The sequence below is a fragment of the Antechinus flavipes genome, chromosome 3 (assembly GCF_016432865.1).
Source record: "Antechinus flavipes isolate AdamAnt ecotype Samford, QLD, Australia chromosome 3, AdamAnt_v2, whole genome shotgun sequence".
In the NCBI taxonomy this organism is placed as follows: domain Eukaryota; kingdom Metazoa; phylum Chordata; class Mammalia; order Dasyuromorphia; family Dasyuridae; genus Antechinus; species Antechinus flavipes.
Window position 1 is genome coordinate 395,103,377 of NC_067400.1, and position 14,707 is coordinate 395,118,083.

The 14,707-nt window shown below is 32.3% G+C and overlaps 1 protein-coding gene across 2 annotated transcripts in view; it reads left to right on the forward strand.

The window, feature by feature from the left end:
• The window catches only part of STAT1 (signal transducer and activator of transcription 1), a 55,206-nt gene that overhangs the window by 13,558 nt on the left and 26,941 nt on the right, over window positions 1-14,707 (forward strand). For both annotated transcript variants that reach the window (XM_051985989.1, XM_051985990.1), the window contains exons 5-13: window positions 1,233-1,322; window positions 3,122-3,200; window positions 4,328-4,419; window positions 5,403-5,554; window positions 9,733-9,891; window positions 10,423-10,515; window positions 11,548-11,607; window positions 13,795-13,824; window positions 13,926-14,019. In XM_051985989.1, the coding sequence (XP_051841949.1) occupies window positions 1,233-1,322; window positions 3,122-3,200; window positions 4,328-4,419; window positions 5,403-5,554; window positions 9,733-9,891; window positions 10,423-10,515; window positions 11,548-11,607; window positions 13,795-13,824; window positions 13,926-14,019 (849 nt within the window). The remainder of the gene's footprint in view (window positions 1-1,232; window positions 1,323-3,121; window positions 3,201-4,327; window positions 4,420-5,402; window positions 5,555-9,732; window positions 9,892-10,422; window positions 10,516-11,547; window positions 11,608-13,794; window positions 13,825-13,925; window positions 14,020-14,707) is intronic.

Consider the following 14,707-nt stretch of genomic DNA (forward strand, 5'->3'; position numbering starts at 1 on the left):
ATGGAATATTATTGAGCCATAAAGATGATAAATTTAATATTTAAGAGAAATATGGAAAGACTATATGAACTGATATAAAGTGAAGTGAGCAGAAATAAGAGAACGATTTATGTTGTCAACATTATAAAGAAGAACTTCTGATAGACTTTTGATAGAACTTTTTGATAGATCAGTGAAATAAATAATCATCATCAAAAAACATTTAGTAAATTCTACCCCTATGGTTTAGAGTACTACTACATGTACATAGATAAATGGACATAATCCTACAGACTACCCAATAAAAAGTCGAGTTTTCCTCTCCTTGCAGGATCCTCTGTGGTATAGTTGGGAAGCCCCTCCATGAACATTTGAATTTAAACAATAATTTGCTCTATAGCACATCTGACATGTGACCATCCAATATTTGTTTAGAGACCTCTAGTAAGGATGATCTCATTTACTTTCCTAAGTAGCACGTTCCACTTTTGGAACCTAACTTAGTTCCTAACTTAGAAAGTTTTTTCAAGTCATAGTCTGTCTATGTCACTGATAGAAATATTTTTTGGAATAGAGCATAATATGTCTAATTTATCTTCCATAAGACATTTTTTCAAATAATTGAAGTTGGCAATTGTATTCCCACTTAAGTTTTTTCTTTCTTCTCCAGGCTAAATAATTTCAATTTCTTCAATCTATAGTCAGTTGGCATAGTCATGTGGCCCTTCACCTTCTTGGCCTTCTTCCTTTGGAAGGCACCTCTGATATCCAGATATTCACAAGCTGAAATAAATGACACCACCAATGGATATCTAGAGAATATGTCCAAAAGGATCCTATTATTATTACCATTTTTCAGAAAAGTTAGGAGGATACCTGAGACAATTCTAAATCTGTATTTATTACTGAATTAATTATAGGATCAATGAATAAAAGCACTATATATATACACATATATATATGAATACATTTCAGTATGCAGAATTTAATAAAGTAAAAATTCATGGTTGTAGCTGTACATGTTTTGCTTTTTCTAGGGTTTAGAATGAAGCTTGGTCTAGAGTTTGCCTTTGATTCTGATTTCTATAAGAGGTATACTAAAGTCTTTTTCTTATGCATATCATACTTATGGGAAGGCCTGCATATGACTACAGTGTAGATGTGATTTGTGAAATATGTCTATGATCTAAATTTCAGTGTAAAGAATAGCAAACATCTAGGAAATCTTTTTCTACCTTTTTTTTTTATAACAGGCTCAATCAGGGAATATTCAGAATGCTTTTACTTCAGACAAACATAAGGAGATTGATAAAAATGTCAAAAATGTGAAAGACAGAGTTATGGTAAGTATAGAGTGAATATTCTCTATTAACAATTGTCTTTATTGTTTTTGGTGAGAGAAGAGGCTGGGTTCAGAGTTGTGACTTCATTTATTGAGGGAATGCCCTTTACAAAAGCATTTTGACAACTACTCTAAATTTTATAATTTCATAGAGTCATTTAAGTGATTCATCTGGAATGAGGCAGAGTAGGACAAAGCTAGAATGTTCCAGAGGACTGAATTGGAACCTGGGTCTCCCTTATGCAGTGAATGATTCTCTTTCCACTATACCATTATTATGTAGAAGGAAAAGAGGTTTTAATTGTTTTTAATTCAAACTCAAAAACTTTTAATTGCAATTTTGCAATAGCAGTTTTTGTATAGATGAACAAGGAATATTATCTTAATAAGTCTGTGACTTCTTTGAACAAGATGGGCTGAGAGTACTTACCCAGTAAAGTTCACAGGGCTATAAGGAAAACACTTTTTGTTGTTTGTTATTAGTCATGTCCTACTCTTTGTAACCCCATTAGGGGTTCTTTCATAAAGATACTGAAGTGGTTTGCCATTTTCTTCTCTGGTGGATAAAGGCAAACAGGTTAAGTGCATTGCCCAGAATTACACAGCTGTGTGTCTCTGAGATTGGATTTGAATTCAGGGTAGCCCAGTTGTCTAATTTACTGAGCTACTTAGCTGCCTCTTTATAAACTTTATTGTACTAGACAAAGATGAATTCTCATTGTGAGGTAAAATTGATTTTTCTATTGTCCCCTTATCCTCTGTAAATGTGCTTAAAGTTATCATCGGAATCACTCATTTACCTCTACGATATGTCTTTTATTTGTGACTACCCAATAAAAAGTCATTTTCCCCTCTTCCTCCCATGTGATTTATTTTGACTTTCTAAAAGTCCCTGGATGGCCCAGGTGATTTAGCTGACAGTTATTCATTGCCTGTAGCTACATGGACAGAAAGGTGAATCATAGTCTTTTCATGGGCTCAGGCACACAATAAAAGATTTTCTTTCTTGTTTCAGAGTATTGCTCATGTCTTCTTCCAGATTTAAGTGGTTGACTTTATAGTCCCTAAAAACCCAAGGAATAACATCGTAAATGAGGAAGGACAACTCCCCTGCTCAGCCATTTGTGTTGTATAGTGCTGTGTGAAGAAACACAGATTTGGAATCAGAGATCCAGAATCAAATAAAAGCCATTTACTGTGTGTCATTGGGCAAATCATTTAACCTGTCTGAAATGTCAGTTTCCTCACCTGAAAAAGCAGAGTACTGGAATAGATGGACTCTAAGATTTTTTCTGGTTCTAAATCTATAATATCAGGATAATATGAAATGTGACTGGAAGTAGGATGCATACACTGTATTTTGTAAGGAGTGAATAAGTCATTAGTACGTTTGATTTTCCTGCTATGCCCTTTATAAAATCAAACCTCATTACACAGGTAGTCCTTTCTAACTACTTTCTGGAAATAGATTGAGAAGAACTAAAATCCATGGCACCAGAGAATAATGTTGTAAGGTCCAATATACTGTTTTTATTGTGGAATTAAATTGTTTTCTTGTTTTTTTCCCTTAAAAATAATATCAATATAAGTATGTTAATAGGAGCTATTTACTATCTTTTCATTTTATGTGCTGAATGTATCTTTAGGAATATAAGAATTGTTTTGTTGGAAAAGCATATTAATGTAACAAGAACAATTAGGTAACATGTTTTCTGACTGCCTCATTGTATACCAGAGGAAATATATTGTTAACCATATTTCCAATACCAGATTAAGTAAATACTATATCCTAATTTTTAGGACATAGAACAAGAGATAAAGGTACTAGAAGATTTACAAGATGAATATGACTTCAAATGCAAAACCTTTAGTAACAGAGGTAAGAGTTTAATAATTCAGAATGATTTGCTCATTTGTTCATTTAAAAGTTGTGCTTGTCACACAATCAAGCTTAGAGACATGAGTGCTTTTAAAAAAAATTTTTTTTAAATATATACTCATAATTTCATATTTTCACTGTATTCTTTCTTTCTGAAGACTGGAGCACTTTACAAATATAATTCTGCTCTCTGTGCATACGTTTAAACACATTTTTTTCCCTTACATTTTTGATGCTCCTTCACTTGGTTGCTTTAAAAAAAAAAAAAAAAAAAAAAAAAAAACACAGCAAATGACAACATCTTAAATGCACAGATTTTGTTGAATGGCATGTTAAGTACTTTTACTTGGAAATTAATTATACATGAGATGATAGAGTCAGCATGCTTGATTTGGGGTAAAAACATTCTATAAACAGTAATTGGTTAAATTCACTAAATCACAGAATCTCAAAGTCTGGAGAAACCTCAGGACCATAATCTTTTCTGCTTCGTCTCTAACAAATGGTCAGCCAAAAGCTTTGTGTAGAAAAGCCTTTAAAAAGAGGTGACTTATCTCTATACAAGGAAGCCCATTTCATTTTTGTATAGCCTTAATTTTGAAGACATTTTAATTTCTTTCAAACTTGAATGTGCTTCTTTTCCATTTTCACTCACTGCTCCTAATCCTTTCCTATAGAATCAAACAAAATAATTCTAATCACTTTTTCTTATCTCAGCTTTTCAATGTTTATACACTATTAATTTCATACACAAATTGATTTCATTTGATTTTGACAAATTTTTTTTAATTTAGTAATTGTTCTGTTTGTTGCTTGTTAGAGTAATGTTCAATATACCATCTAAAATGTTAATTTTAGTCCTGACCTATATAGTCTTTCAGAAGAGAACACTTTCATGTCAGGGTATCAAAAGAATTACTCTGACAATAAATATATTTGGCCATGGAAACAAAAGTCCCATTTAATACTTAAAATTTTCTTGTTCGACTTTTAAAAGGAAGACTAATCTTTGGAAGCATTGAATTGGAGAGAAATTTAGACTTCTTATTCATTTTTAACATATTCCTACTAATTTAATGAAAAACTTTTATTTCGTGCTTATAATTCTGTATAATTTTCATTTGCAGAGCATGAACATGCTAATGTGGCACCAAATGAATATAAGCAGGAAAAAATGTTAATGCAAAAGATGTACTTAATGCTGGATCAGAAGAGAAAGGTAATTTCCCTCCCTCCCCTTTTAAAGCAACCTTTTGTTTTAAAATCACTGAATGTGAATAATAGATGTCTTGAGACTAAAATTAAGGAAAAATTGTTTTGTAGGGTATTAGCTTAGATATCTTTTCAAGACTAAAGGAATAATTGGCTAGTTTAGGAAGTTAGAATGTATAAATAGTTCTTCAGAATTTGGGGGGAGAGGTTAATTATTAAGAATTTTTTCTCCCTCTCACCTCCCCCATGAACTGAAAAGGAAAGAAGAAAGGAAGGAAGGAGAATTAGAGGAGGGGAGAGAGAGAAGAGAAGAGGAAGTCAGGGAAGAAGTTTATGAGAGAGGGAAGAAGAAAAAGTGAGAGACACAGAGAAGAAAAAGGAAAGAAAGAAGAAAAGGAAGAAGAGAAGAAAAAAGAAAGGAAAGAAAAAAGGAAGAAAGAAAGGAAAGAAGTAAGGAAGGGGGAAGGAGGGAAAAAAGGAAGAGAAGAAGGGAAGGAAGGAGGGAGGGAGAAGGGGGACAGAAGAAAATTTTTCACACTAGCAGAATACAAAAATGCATTATTCTCTCTCTTTCTGTGTGTGTGTGTATATATATATATATATATGTATATATATGTATATATATACATATATATATATATATATAAAATCTGTCATGAGTTGGGCAATTTTCTCTTTTATTAGTCCTTATCACTTAGGTGATCAGAGCTATTAAGTCTATCAAAATTATTCATGTTTGTAATATTGATGTTATAGTATGGATCATTCTTCTAACTCTATTCACTTCACTCTCCATCAGTTCACACAAATCTTTCCACATTTCATTGGAACCATCTTTTTGTTACTCATTTCTTATAGCCCAATATGATTACGTCACAAATACTAGTTTGTTCAAAAATAGTTTCACACATGAATTATTAGTCAAAGCTACTATAATGACAAAGAAAAAATTTTTGATTCTGCTTTCTTTCTATGTCTTTTATTCATTAGGAAGTTGTGCAGAAAATAATAGAACTTTTGAATGTGACAGAAATTGCCCAAAATGTTTTGCTTAATAAGGAACTGGTGGAATGGAAGCAAAGACAGCAGAGTGCATGTATTGGAGGACCTCCCAATGCTTGCTTAGATCAATTACAGAACTGGTAAGGTCTAAAATTAACCTCTCTTGGCAAAAATGCACCACTTATTCAATAAGCATAATAATCATTCAGAGTTCTCATTCAACATTTGAAATATCTTAATGGACTCTGTTGAATTTTTAATTAAGGACTTCCCCTACCCCCCAATGATTCTTTATGTCCTGAAAACATTCACATTTAAATTATTGTATCTTTGCATCAGCAATTCATAGTGAATTTTTGTTGGCAATTTCCATATTTGTCACCCTTGCATTTTTCATATATATATATGTATGTCTAGGGTATATATATATATATATATATATGTCTAGGGTGTGTGTATGTGTATATATATATATATATATATATATATATATAAAGTCAAGGGTGTATTGTACCCCATATTGGAACAGTTACATGACACACCAAGAGGTTGTGCTAAAACATTAGTGAGAAGGACACATTTCTTCATTTTAGCTTCTGAAAGTCAATCACTCCCATTTCTGTCCTAAAACTTTTGAGATAATATCTTCCCCATAAGTTTTAGCATCAAAATGTTACCCTGATTTTCAAAAAAAAGGAAGCATCTCTTCCCTTTATAGACACTCTGTTTAAGTGTATAAACAATAAGTGAGTGAATTTAACTTCTCATTCTGGCAAAATTCTAGAAGTTAAAAGTAGTAATTAGACAAGGGCATGAAGTCCTTGCATATAAATGGTGAAATCTGTTTCCAGTTATTGTTATTTAAGTGAAATAGCAGTGGTTCCTAATGAAACAATTCATATGTTATGAACAATTTAGGGCTTTTGACTGCTTTAGGGGTCAGTATCCTGTGTACTGAAGCATTTCTAGCTGCTAGGGTATTGGTATTTCTGATTTGTTCTGGATTATTTTGTAATTTTATATCAGAACACAAAGGAGTGCTACCCATTAAGCTGTCCTCTATGTCAACCTAATCATTGTGACTGTTTTGAATAGGAATATTCTATAAACCACCACTTCTATTTCTTGCACTCATAAGGACAGTTTCATCATCACACTGGTCAGGAGGCTAACCCAATCTTGGTATTGCTAAAGTCCAATTAGTCAGCATTTCAGAGTTCTTGCCAAACTGTCCCAGCTGCTAGAGTGACATTGAAACACAGTGTTATTGTTACATATCTCTCAGACTGGTATGCTTTGTTTTTTTGGGTTTTTTTTGTTTTGTTTTTTGCTAAATAATGTTTTTGATTATTTTCAATTACATGAAAAGACAATTTTAACATTAATTTTTAAAATAATTTTTTGAGTTCCAAATTCCCTCTTTTCCCTTCTCCTTGATAAGGCAAGCTACTCTGATAGATATATTTATACAAGTTCATTCAGCTATAATAGGCTGTGGGATCATATCAAGCATGCTGCAAAAGACAAAAAACAAAAAAATGAACCAAAAAACCCCGCCAGAAACATAAAGTAAAAAAAAAAAAAAAAAAAGATTTACTTCAAACCGTATTCAGACTCCATCAGTTCTTTATCTGGAAGTAGGGAGCATTTTTCATAATAAATCCTTTAGAATTGTATCAGATCATTGTATTGCTAAGGATAACTAAGTCATTCAAAGTTGATCTTCATATAATATTGCTTTTACTGTACAACAATCTCCTGGCTCTGCCCAGTTCATATAAGTCTTCCCAGATTTTTTCATGCTTCTAACTTGATGCTGTCCCCTATCTTAACAACACAGATGATAAGTTGGACTTTAGGAGGCATTTTTGTTATTATTTTTGTTGTTATTATTATCATTATTAAAAGTATCTTCTTTGAGAGTTCTATATATCAATGAATTCACAGATCCAATTACCATATATCTGTTCAAAGACCTACAATAACTCCCCATTTTCTACTATATCAAGGCTAAATTCTTTTCCTTGGCTTTCAAGAACTTTGCAAGTTTATTTCACCATTTCTACCTCTTGTATTATTTTCTCATTGCTTCCTAGAATAAATTCTAGTCAGACTGCTATCTGTATTGTCTTCTACACACATTGCATTAGATTGCACTCAAACTTTTGTTCACTTTATTTGCCTTGCTAGTAATGTTCTCCTTGATAGCTATGTGGTTCAGTGGATAGATCACTGAGCTTGCAGACAGAAGGACCCGAGTTCAAATTTGACCTCAGATACTTATTGGCTGTGTGAAGCTGTGTGACCCTATACAAGTCACTTACCCCTGTTTGCCCTAATCCATTCCAAAATCTTTGCAAGAAATCCACACATGTACTATTGGCATGCTATAGTCCACAGGGTCACAAAGAGTCAGATAAGATTAAATAAGTGTTTAGATTAAATGTTATTAAATTTAAGATTTAAATTTTAAGATTAAATTATTAAGATTAAAGATTAAATAAATAAAAGCACAAATGTTCTCCTTCCTCTTTTTCATCTCTTCTAATTTTCATCTCTCTTACAGGCTATCCAAGTAGTACAATGGATAGAATGCTTGACTTGGAGTCAGAAAGATCCAAATTCAAATTCTGCCTCAGATTCTTATGAGATGTGTGAACCAAGACAAATTATTTCACTTTCTTCATCCCATTTTTCTCATCATAAAATGGAAATATATAAATTAATATTAATATAATTATTAATAAATATATTAATAATAGCATCTACCTCAATGCTGCTATGAGGATCAAATAAGATAACATATAAAGCACTTTGCAGAATTTAACATGTTATATACATGCTAGCTATCATCACCTCCTTTAAGCCTACTTTCTCTAGCAATTCCAGCCTGCAGGAGACTTTTCCACTCTTAAATTTTTTATGAAAAAAAAAAAGCATTTAGTTAGCTACTGCTTTATAGAATACTGCCTCTCATTACTTGGCATTTGTTATTCCTATTGTCCCAATTCATAGCCAAGCATACCCAACAAAGTAAAGAGAGAGTTGGACTATTGTGCCCCTTTCAAAAGAAAATTTTCACAAATATTTTGTGTGAAGCTAGCTGTCATTTTGTCTCTGTATACTATTGCTCCCTTCTTGGCATTGTCACCAATCTATTCCATGATGACCCTAATTTTCCTGTTGACTCTGGCTTTTAATTACTTCTTAATGCCTGCTCAGAATTTATTTGAGTTTATTAGCTCTATGAAGTCTGACATACCTCATCATGACACTATGTTTACTTGCTTACTCTTTTTTCAAGAAATAGATGTTCCTTAGGAATTATTAATTGCCCTTAGTCACCAAATGTTAGGTGATTAAGGTGATACACTTTTCAACTGGATTTTAAGTTTGGAGTAATTTTAAAGAATCTTGGAGATATTGGATTGAAGAGATTTTCTATCCTAGACCCCATTCTCTATTCTTATTATCACTTTCATTTTCACAGTCTGGCATGTAATAAATTATTAATAAATGCTATATCTCTCATTTAGTAAGTAAGGCACCTAAGTGGTATAATGGCAAGAGAATGATACTTAGATTCGAGAAGACTTGAGTTCAAATTCTGCCTCAAACTCTTATTAGCTTTGCAGGTCTGGGTAATTCACTTAAATTCTATTTCAGTTTCTTCATCTATCAGATAAGAATAATTTTGGCAACTACCTTATAAGATTGTTGTGAGGATCAAATGAGCTAACATTTGTAAAGTACTTTGTAAACCTTCAAGCACTCCATAAATATTTGCTGTTAATAAGCCATCTAATCTTCAGAAAAGTTAAATGATTTGCCCAAGTTCATTCAAAAGTTGTAGATTTGAAAGTGGAAGGGATCTTGAAGTCATTTAGAGTATATTCCCCTCATTTTACAGGTGAAGAAACTGAGACCCAAAGAATTAAAATGACAGGATCATAAAGGCACTGAGTTAGTTATGGAAGGGATTTCAGATGCCATCTAGATCCAACCTTGAAGTAATTGAAGTAGATGGATTGCCTTGCCCAAGTTCACACTTGCTATAAATAGTAGAGCTGGGTTACAACTCAGATTCCTTGACTTCAGACCAAGCCTTCTCCCTTGCTTCTTCTAGCTGATAAGTTTAGAGGGGCTAGATCTCCTGTCTCATGATTCAGGGCTGAGAGAAGGGACTATGTTGTACAATTTCTTAATTCCCTGGGATGCCTAAGATAGTGGAGACTCTCTAATACATTGATTTCATTGTTGTATGGAAATTTGTATAAATGGAAATTCATTCTGAAATCCCCCATATGTCTCCTTTCAGGTTCACCACCATTGCGGAAAGTCTTCAGCAAGTTCGTCAACAGCTTAAAAAGCTTGAGGAATTGGAACAGAAATACACCTATGAGCTGGACCCTATTCCCAAAAACAAAGACATTTTACGTGAACAAACTTTGAATCTTTTCAAGCAACTAATTCAGTGGTAACTACTGACTTGGGAGGCAATATTTGCCTACATGTTTTGCAGTTGGTAGTCTAACTAGTAAAAAAAAAATTTAGTTGAGAGTATATTAATTCAATTTAAGAAAATAGAGCAGTTGATGTCAATCATCACTTTTCTTTAATTAAGCTGATATAATTAATATGTTTTCTTAGTGTTCTATAATGAGCATTTCACCTGTTGGAAATTTGACCAACATATATCAATGACTGAATTTCCCATTGCAGCTGTAATCTTTTAAGAAAACTTGTAGCAAGTAGATGACAAGACTTTTATCTTTGAAAAAATTCTCCCTTCATCATTCTCCTTCTGTTTTGCTTGCTTGGGTAAGGTTTTCATTTTTATTGAATTTTGAATTTATAGAAGCAAGTTCCTAAAAGTGATTAAAACAGGAGGAGCCATTTTAGTCTTTGTCTTTTCATAGTTTTTTTTTTCTTGATAGAAAGATTATGATTTCTGCATCACACAGATATAAATGATAATTTGTTTTTTTACTTTATTTGGTCATTACAGCTCATTTGTGGTAGAAAGACAGCCATGTATGCCAACTCACCCACAGAGACCATTAGTCCTAAAGACAGGAGTGCAGTTCACTGTGAAACTGAGGTAATAATGAATCAAACTCCATAATCTTACTTCTTTGCAGTTCTGACTTTCTGTTTTGAAAGCTATTGCACAGAGTGCTTTGGGGGGAAAAGATAATGCAGTATTTATTTTTTCTATTAATTTTCTTCCTCTAGATTGTCAGTCAGCCTCTTTTAAACCATATGCTAAAGTCCCTTAAAACCTGCAGGAAACTCTTGAGACTGAGTCATTATAATCAAATTGAAAGAATGATATGTGCTATCTTTAAGGACTTTATTCTGGCCTTAGAGTCATAGAATATGAACAACCAGAAAGTGACTTTGAGATCCTCTAGTCCAGTATTCTTATGTAATAGATGGCAAATTTGAGATCCCAAGAGATTGTCTTTTGCCTAAGATCACAAGGTAATTATTGAGAGATCTTAGACTAGGATATGAAGAAGACTACCATAAAGAATTAATTTAATTTATATTTGTATTTATATTAATTTGTCCTAAAAATAATAATAAATTAATTATATTAAATTTGTATTTATAATAGTCAAAATGACTTAGTCATTCAAAGTTATTCTTAAAATAATATTGTTACTGTATACAATGTCCTCTTGGTTCTGTTCATTTCACTCTTCAGTGTTTCACGGAAGTCTATCCATGTTTTTCTAAGATCATTGTGCTCATCATTTCCTATAACATGGTAGTATTCCATCATAATCATGCTAAGTGCTAGGGATACAAGGAATCAGAAAAACAAAAAATAATCCCTGTCCTCAAGAAATGTATATTTTAAAAAGGGAGGCAGAATATATAGGGCATCATATAAGTCATATCCTACAAAATAAATACAGAGTGGATGGAAATTGAATTTAGAGGGAATGGAACTGACATCTGGGGCTACCAGGAAAGGCCTCTTGGTGGAGCTAACACCTAAGCTGGAGCCTAAAGACAACCCAGGATTCTGAGAGTTGAAGATTGGGAGGAAGAAAACATTAGGCCTCAAAGTATGAAGGCATGACATTGAGAGAAACTAATGTATTTTTTTTCCTTTTCTTTCCAGGTTGCTGGTGAGATTACCAGAACTGAATTACAATTTGAAAGTGAAAGTTTTATTTGATAAGTAAGTCAACTTTCAAAATTTCTTGATATAACTTAAAATGAAATATATTTTATTTTATAAGTCATTTTTCAAAATGTCTTGATACAACTTAAAATTAAATATATAATTAACATTAATGATAAGTAATAATGGGTTATTAATATTAATAATCACTACTAGTAATAAGGAATTTACTAATTACAACAGTATATACAACATAGTTTTCAGGCTTTAATTTCTTACATACACTCTAAATGTAAATGAATTATTTTGGACTTGTGTTATTGTATCCCATCAATATGTATGTTGCTGATGAGCTTGTCTTTCATACCTACAGAAAGTGAGACACATAATTCAGGCAAAGTTAAATATATAGGGGTCTGATATTTGAACTGGCTTCTAGGCCCATTAATGTTAATATAAAACTTTGCCTTTATAACCTCTTAGTAAACTGAAAAATAATTGAACATTGAAAAAAAGAAATATAGTAGAAACACTAATGCAAAGTAGACACGCTTAATCCCTCCCGTAAATCAGTTTAATTCCTAACCATCTCCAGAGGGTGGAGTCTTTTATTGTTTTCAGACAAGAGGAGACTGAGACAGCTTCAATTCTTGGGACTAAGGATAAATTTACCCCCAAGACCACATCAGTTTAGGTAACCTTGGTTGTCTTGGACCTTAAATTCCAAAAAATCAGCCTTAGAATTATTCTATAGTAGTTGGCTTTGGGTAAGAGTAATCTAGAAGTGAGGTGGTTCACCTCTACCTTACATAGAGAAGGCCCATTGAATTTTATGCCTACAACTTTAGGTCTAGGATAAAATTAGATAACTCAGGGAGAACAGGAAAATGAATTATTCCCAGGTGTATTTTGTCACATTTTTGGCAGTTGAAAGAATTCTAGTCTAGGAAAGATTCTATAAATGAGGGTTTAATAAGAATCATAATCTTATTCTCTTTGCCTTTATATCTCTTCATTTCCTAGATGTTCCATATCTTTATCTTTCTGCATTCTATCACCCTTGCCTCATCTTAGTTTCTTTTTTCCAACTCACTTGTGGTTCTAATCTCTGACATTTCTCTGTTTTCATCGTGACATTTAGCACTTAGCATTTGTGAGTTCTCTAACTCAGGGTTTAAATTTTTTCTATTCCTTTTTGCCTTAGACATTTTATGTGACCCTAGGTTTATAGATATATAACATAGCTATACAAAGCAAACAATAACTGATAATAAATCATAATTTTGCAAACCCCCACATTCAGTTACAAGACTCCATATAGAGTTGTGAACCTTAGTTTAAGAAGCTGGGCATTTAAACAAGCTCCACACCTCTGTACACATATCCCTTCTACATCACAACTTTCTCTGTCATGGTTTTGTTATATCATGTATCAGCATAAGAAATCACTCTAAATAAGAATTTCAGCAAAGTTCTATAGAAGCTACAGTGCTTTTTACTTAGCATTTAACAACAGATAATCTCTGACCAATTGCTTAACCCACATTTTAAAATAAGGTACTATAAATACCTAGTAAAAGAAAAAGAAAAAATTCAGATTTCCTCTCTGGTTCAAAGAGAGAACCAGAAAATTTTATGTCGATTTTCCAGACTGGGAGGGAAGAAGGGAAGGGGCACTAAGTTTCTAACCTGTGATATGATTTTTGTGTGTTGTATGTATTTTTACTAATTATTTTAGTTGGAGAAGTCAAATGGCTTTTCTACTCAATAATGCCTCATCACAAAAATACAACTTTTACTTGAAAAAGAGGGATATAAGGGGGAAAGAAGAAGAAAAGTTATCTTGTCAGAGGACTGAGATCTAATTTTAAACCTTGACAATGTACTGTTACAAAGAAAAATAATTGAGTTTTTTGATGAGAAAAAAAAGATGAGGATATTATTGTTAAAGATAAATTAAAGTCTGAAAATTTAATCTGCACACTTGAAACTCATGGTTGCAAATGGCCAAAATTAGTTGATTCTACAATGATTATTTTATGAAAAAATTAAGGCTTTTGAAAAGTAAAATTGGAAAAATCTCAATAAGTTTATACTGGAATATTTTCCAGGTGACAGAGGAAATGTGTATAAAGTTCCTTTGGATCTATTTCTTATTTACATATATGCATAATTTTCTTTTGGCTAAATTATTTTGTGAAACTTGTTTCCAGTCTGAAGTATCTATTTGGTTTTCTTTTATAGAGATGTGAATGAGAAGAATACTGTAAAGGGGTAAGCAAAACACTTTTTGCCAAATTCCACTGTTGTTTTTTTTTTTTTTTTTTTTTTAATAATTCTAAGTCTCACAGATCTTTCTAACATCTTCTGTGTAGGTTTAGGAAATTCAACATTTTGGGAACACACACAAAAGTAATGAATATGGAGGAATCTACTAATGGAAGCTTAGCAGCAGAATTTCGGCATCTGGTAGGATGATTATTTAAAATTCTTTTTATGTATTTTTTTTCTTTGTTTTATCTTACAGCAATATGAATAACACTTTATGATGAAAAAAATAGTCATGGCAACTCCAGAATTTTCTTTCTGTATAACCTTTCTTTTTATGTTTTTTATAATAATTGTTTTTTATTTTTCAAAACATATGCAAAGATAATTTTCAACATTCACCTTTGCGAAACCTTGTGTTCCAAATTTTTCTCTTCTTTCTCTTAGTCCCTCCTTCCTCCCTCTTCTGGAGAGCAAGTAATCCATATAAGTTAAACAAATGCAATCCCTCTAGACCTATTTCCATATTTCTGATAACCTTTCGATATGATTTACAGTGATTGAATGTCAGGCTTGGAATCAGGAACACTTATCTTCCTGGATTCATATCTGGCCTTAGATATTTACTATCTGTGATGCTGTGCAAGTCACTCAACCCTGTTTTCCTCAATTTCTTCCTCTGTAAAATGAATCAGAGAAGGAAATGACAAACCACTCTGGTATCTTTGCCAAGAAAACATCAAGCACTGAATAAATGAACAACTATCATAGACCTCTCTATCCTGTTTCCATCTTCATAGTTATAATTAAGAATAGCTAACATTTATTTAGCTTTCTAGGTTTTGCAAAGCACTTTCTCTACATGTATATTTCTTTCTCATTTGATCCT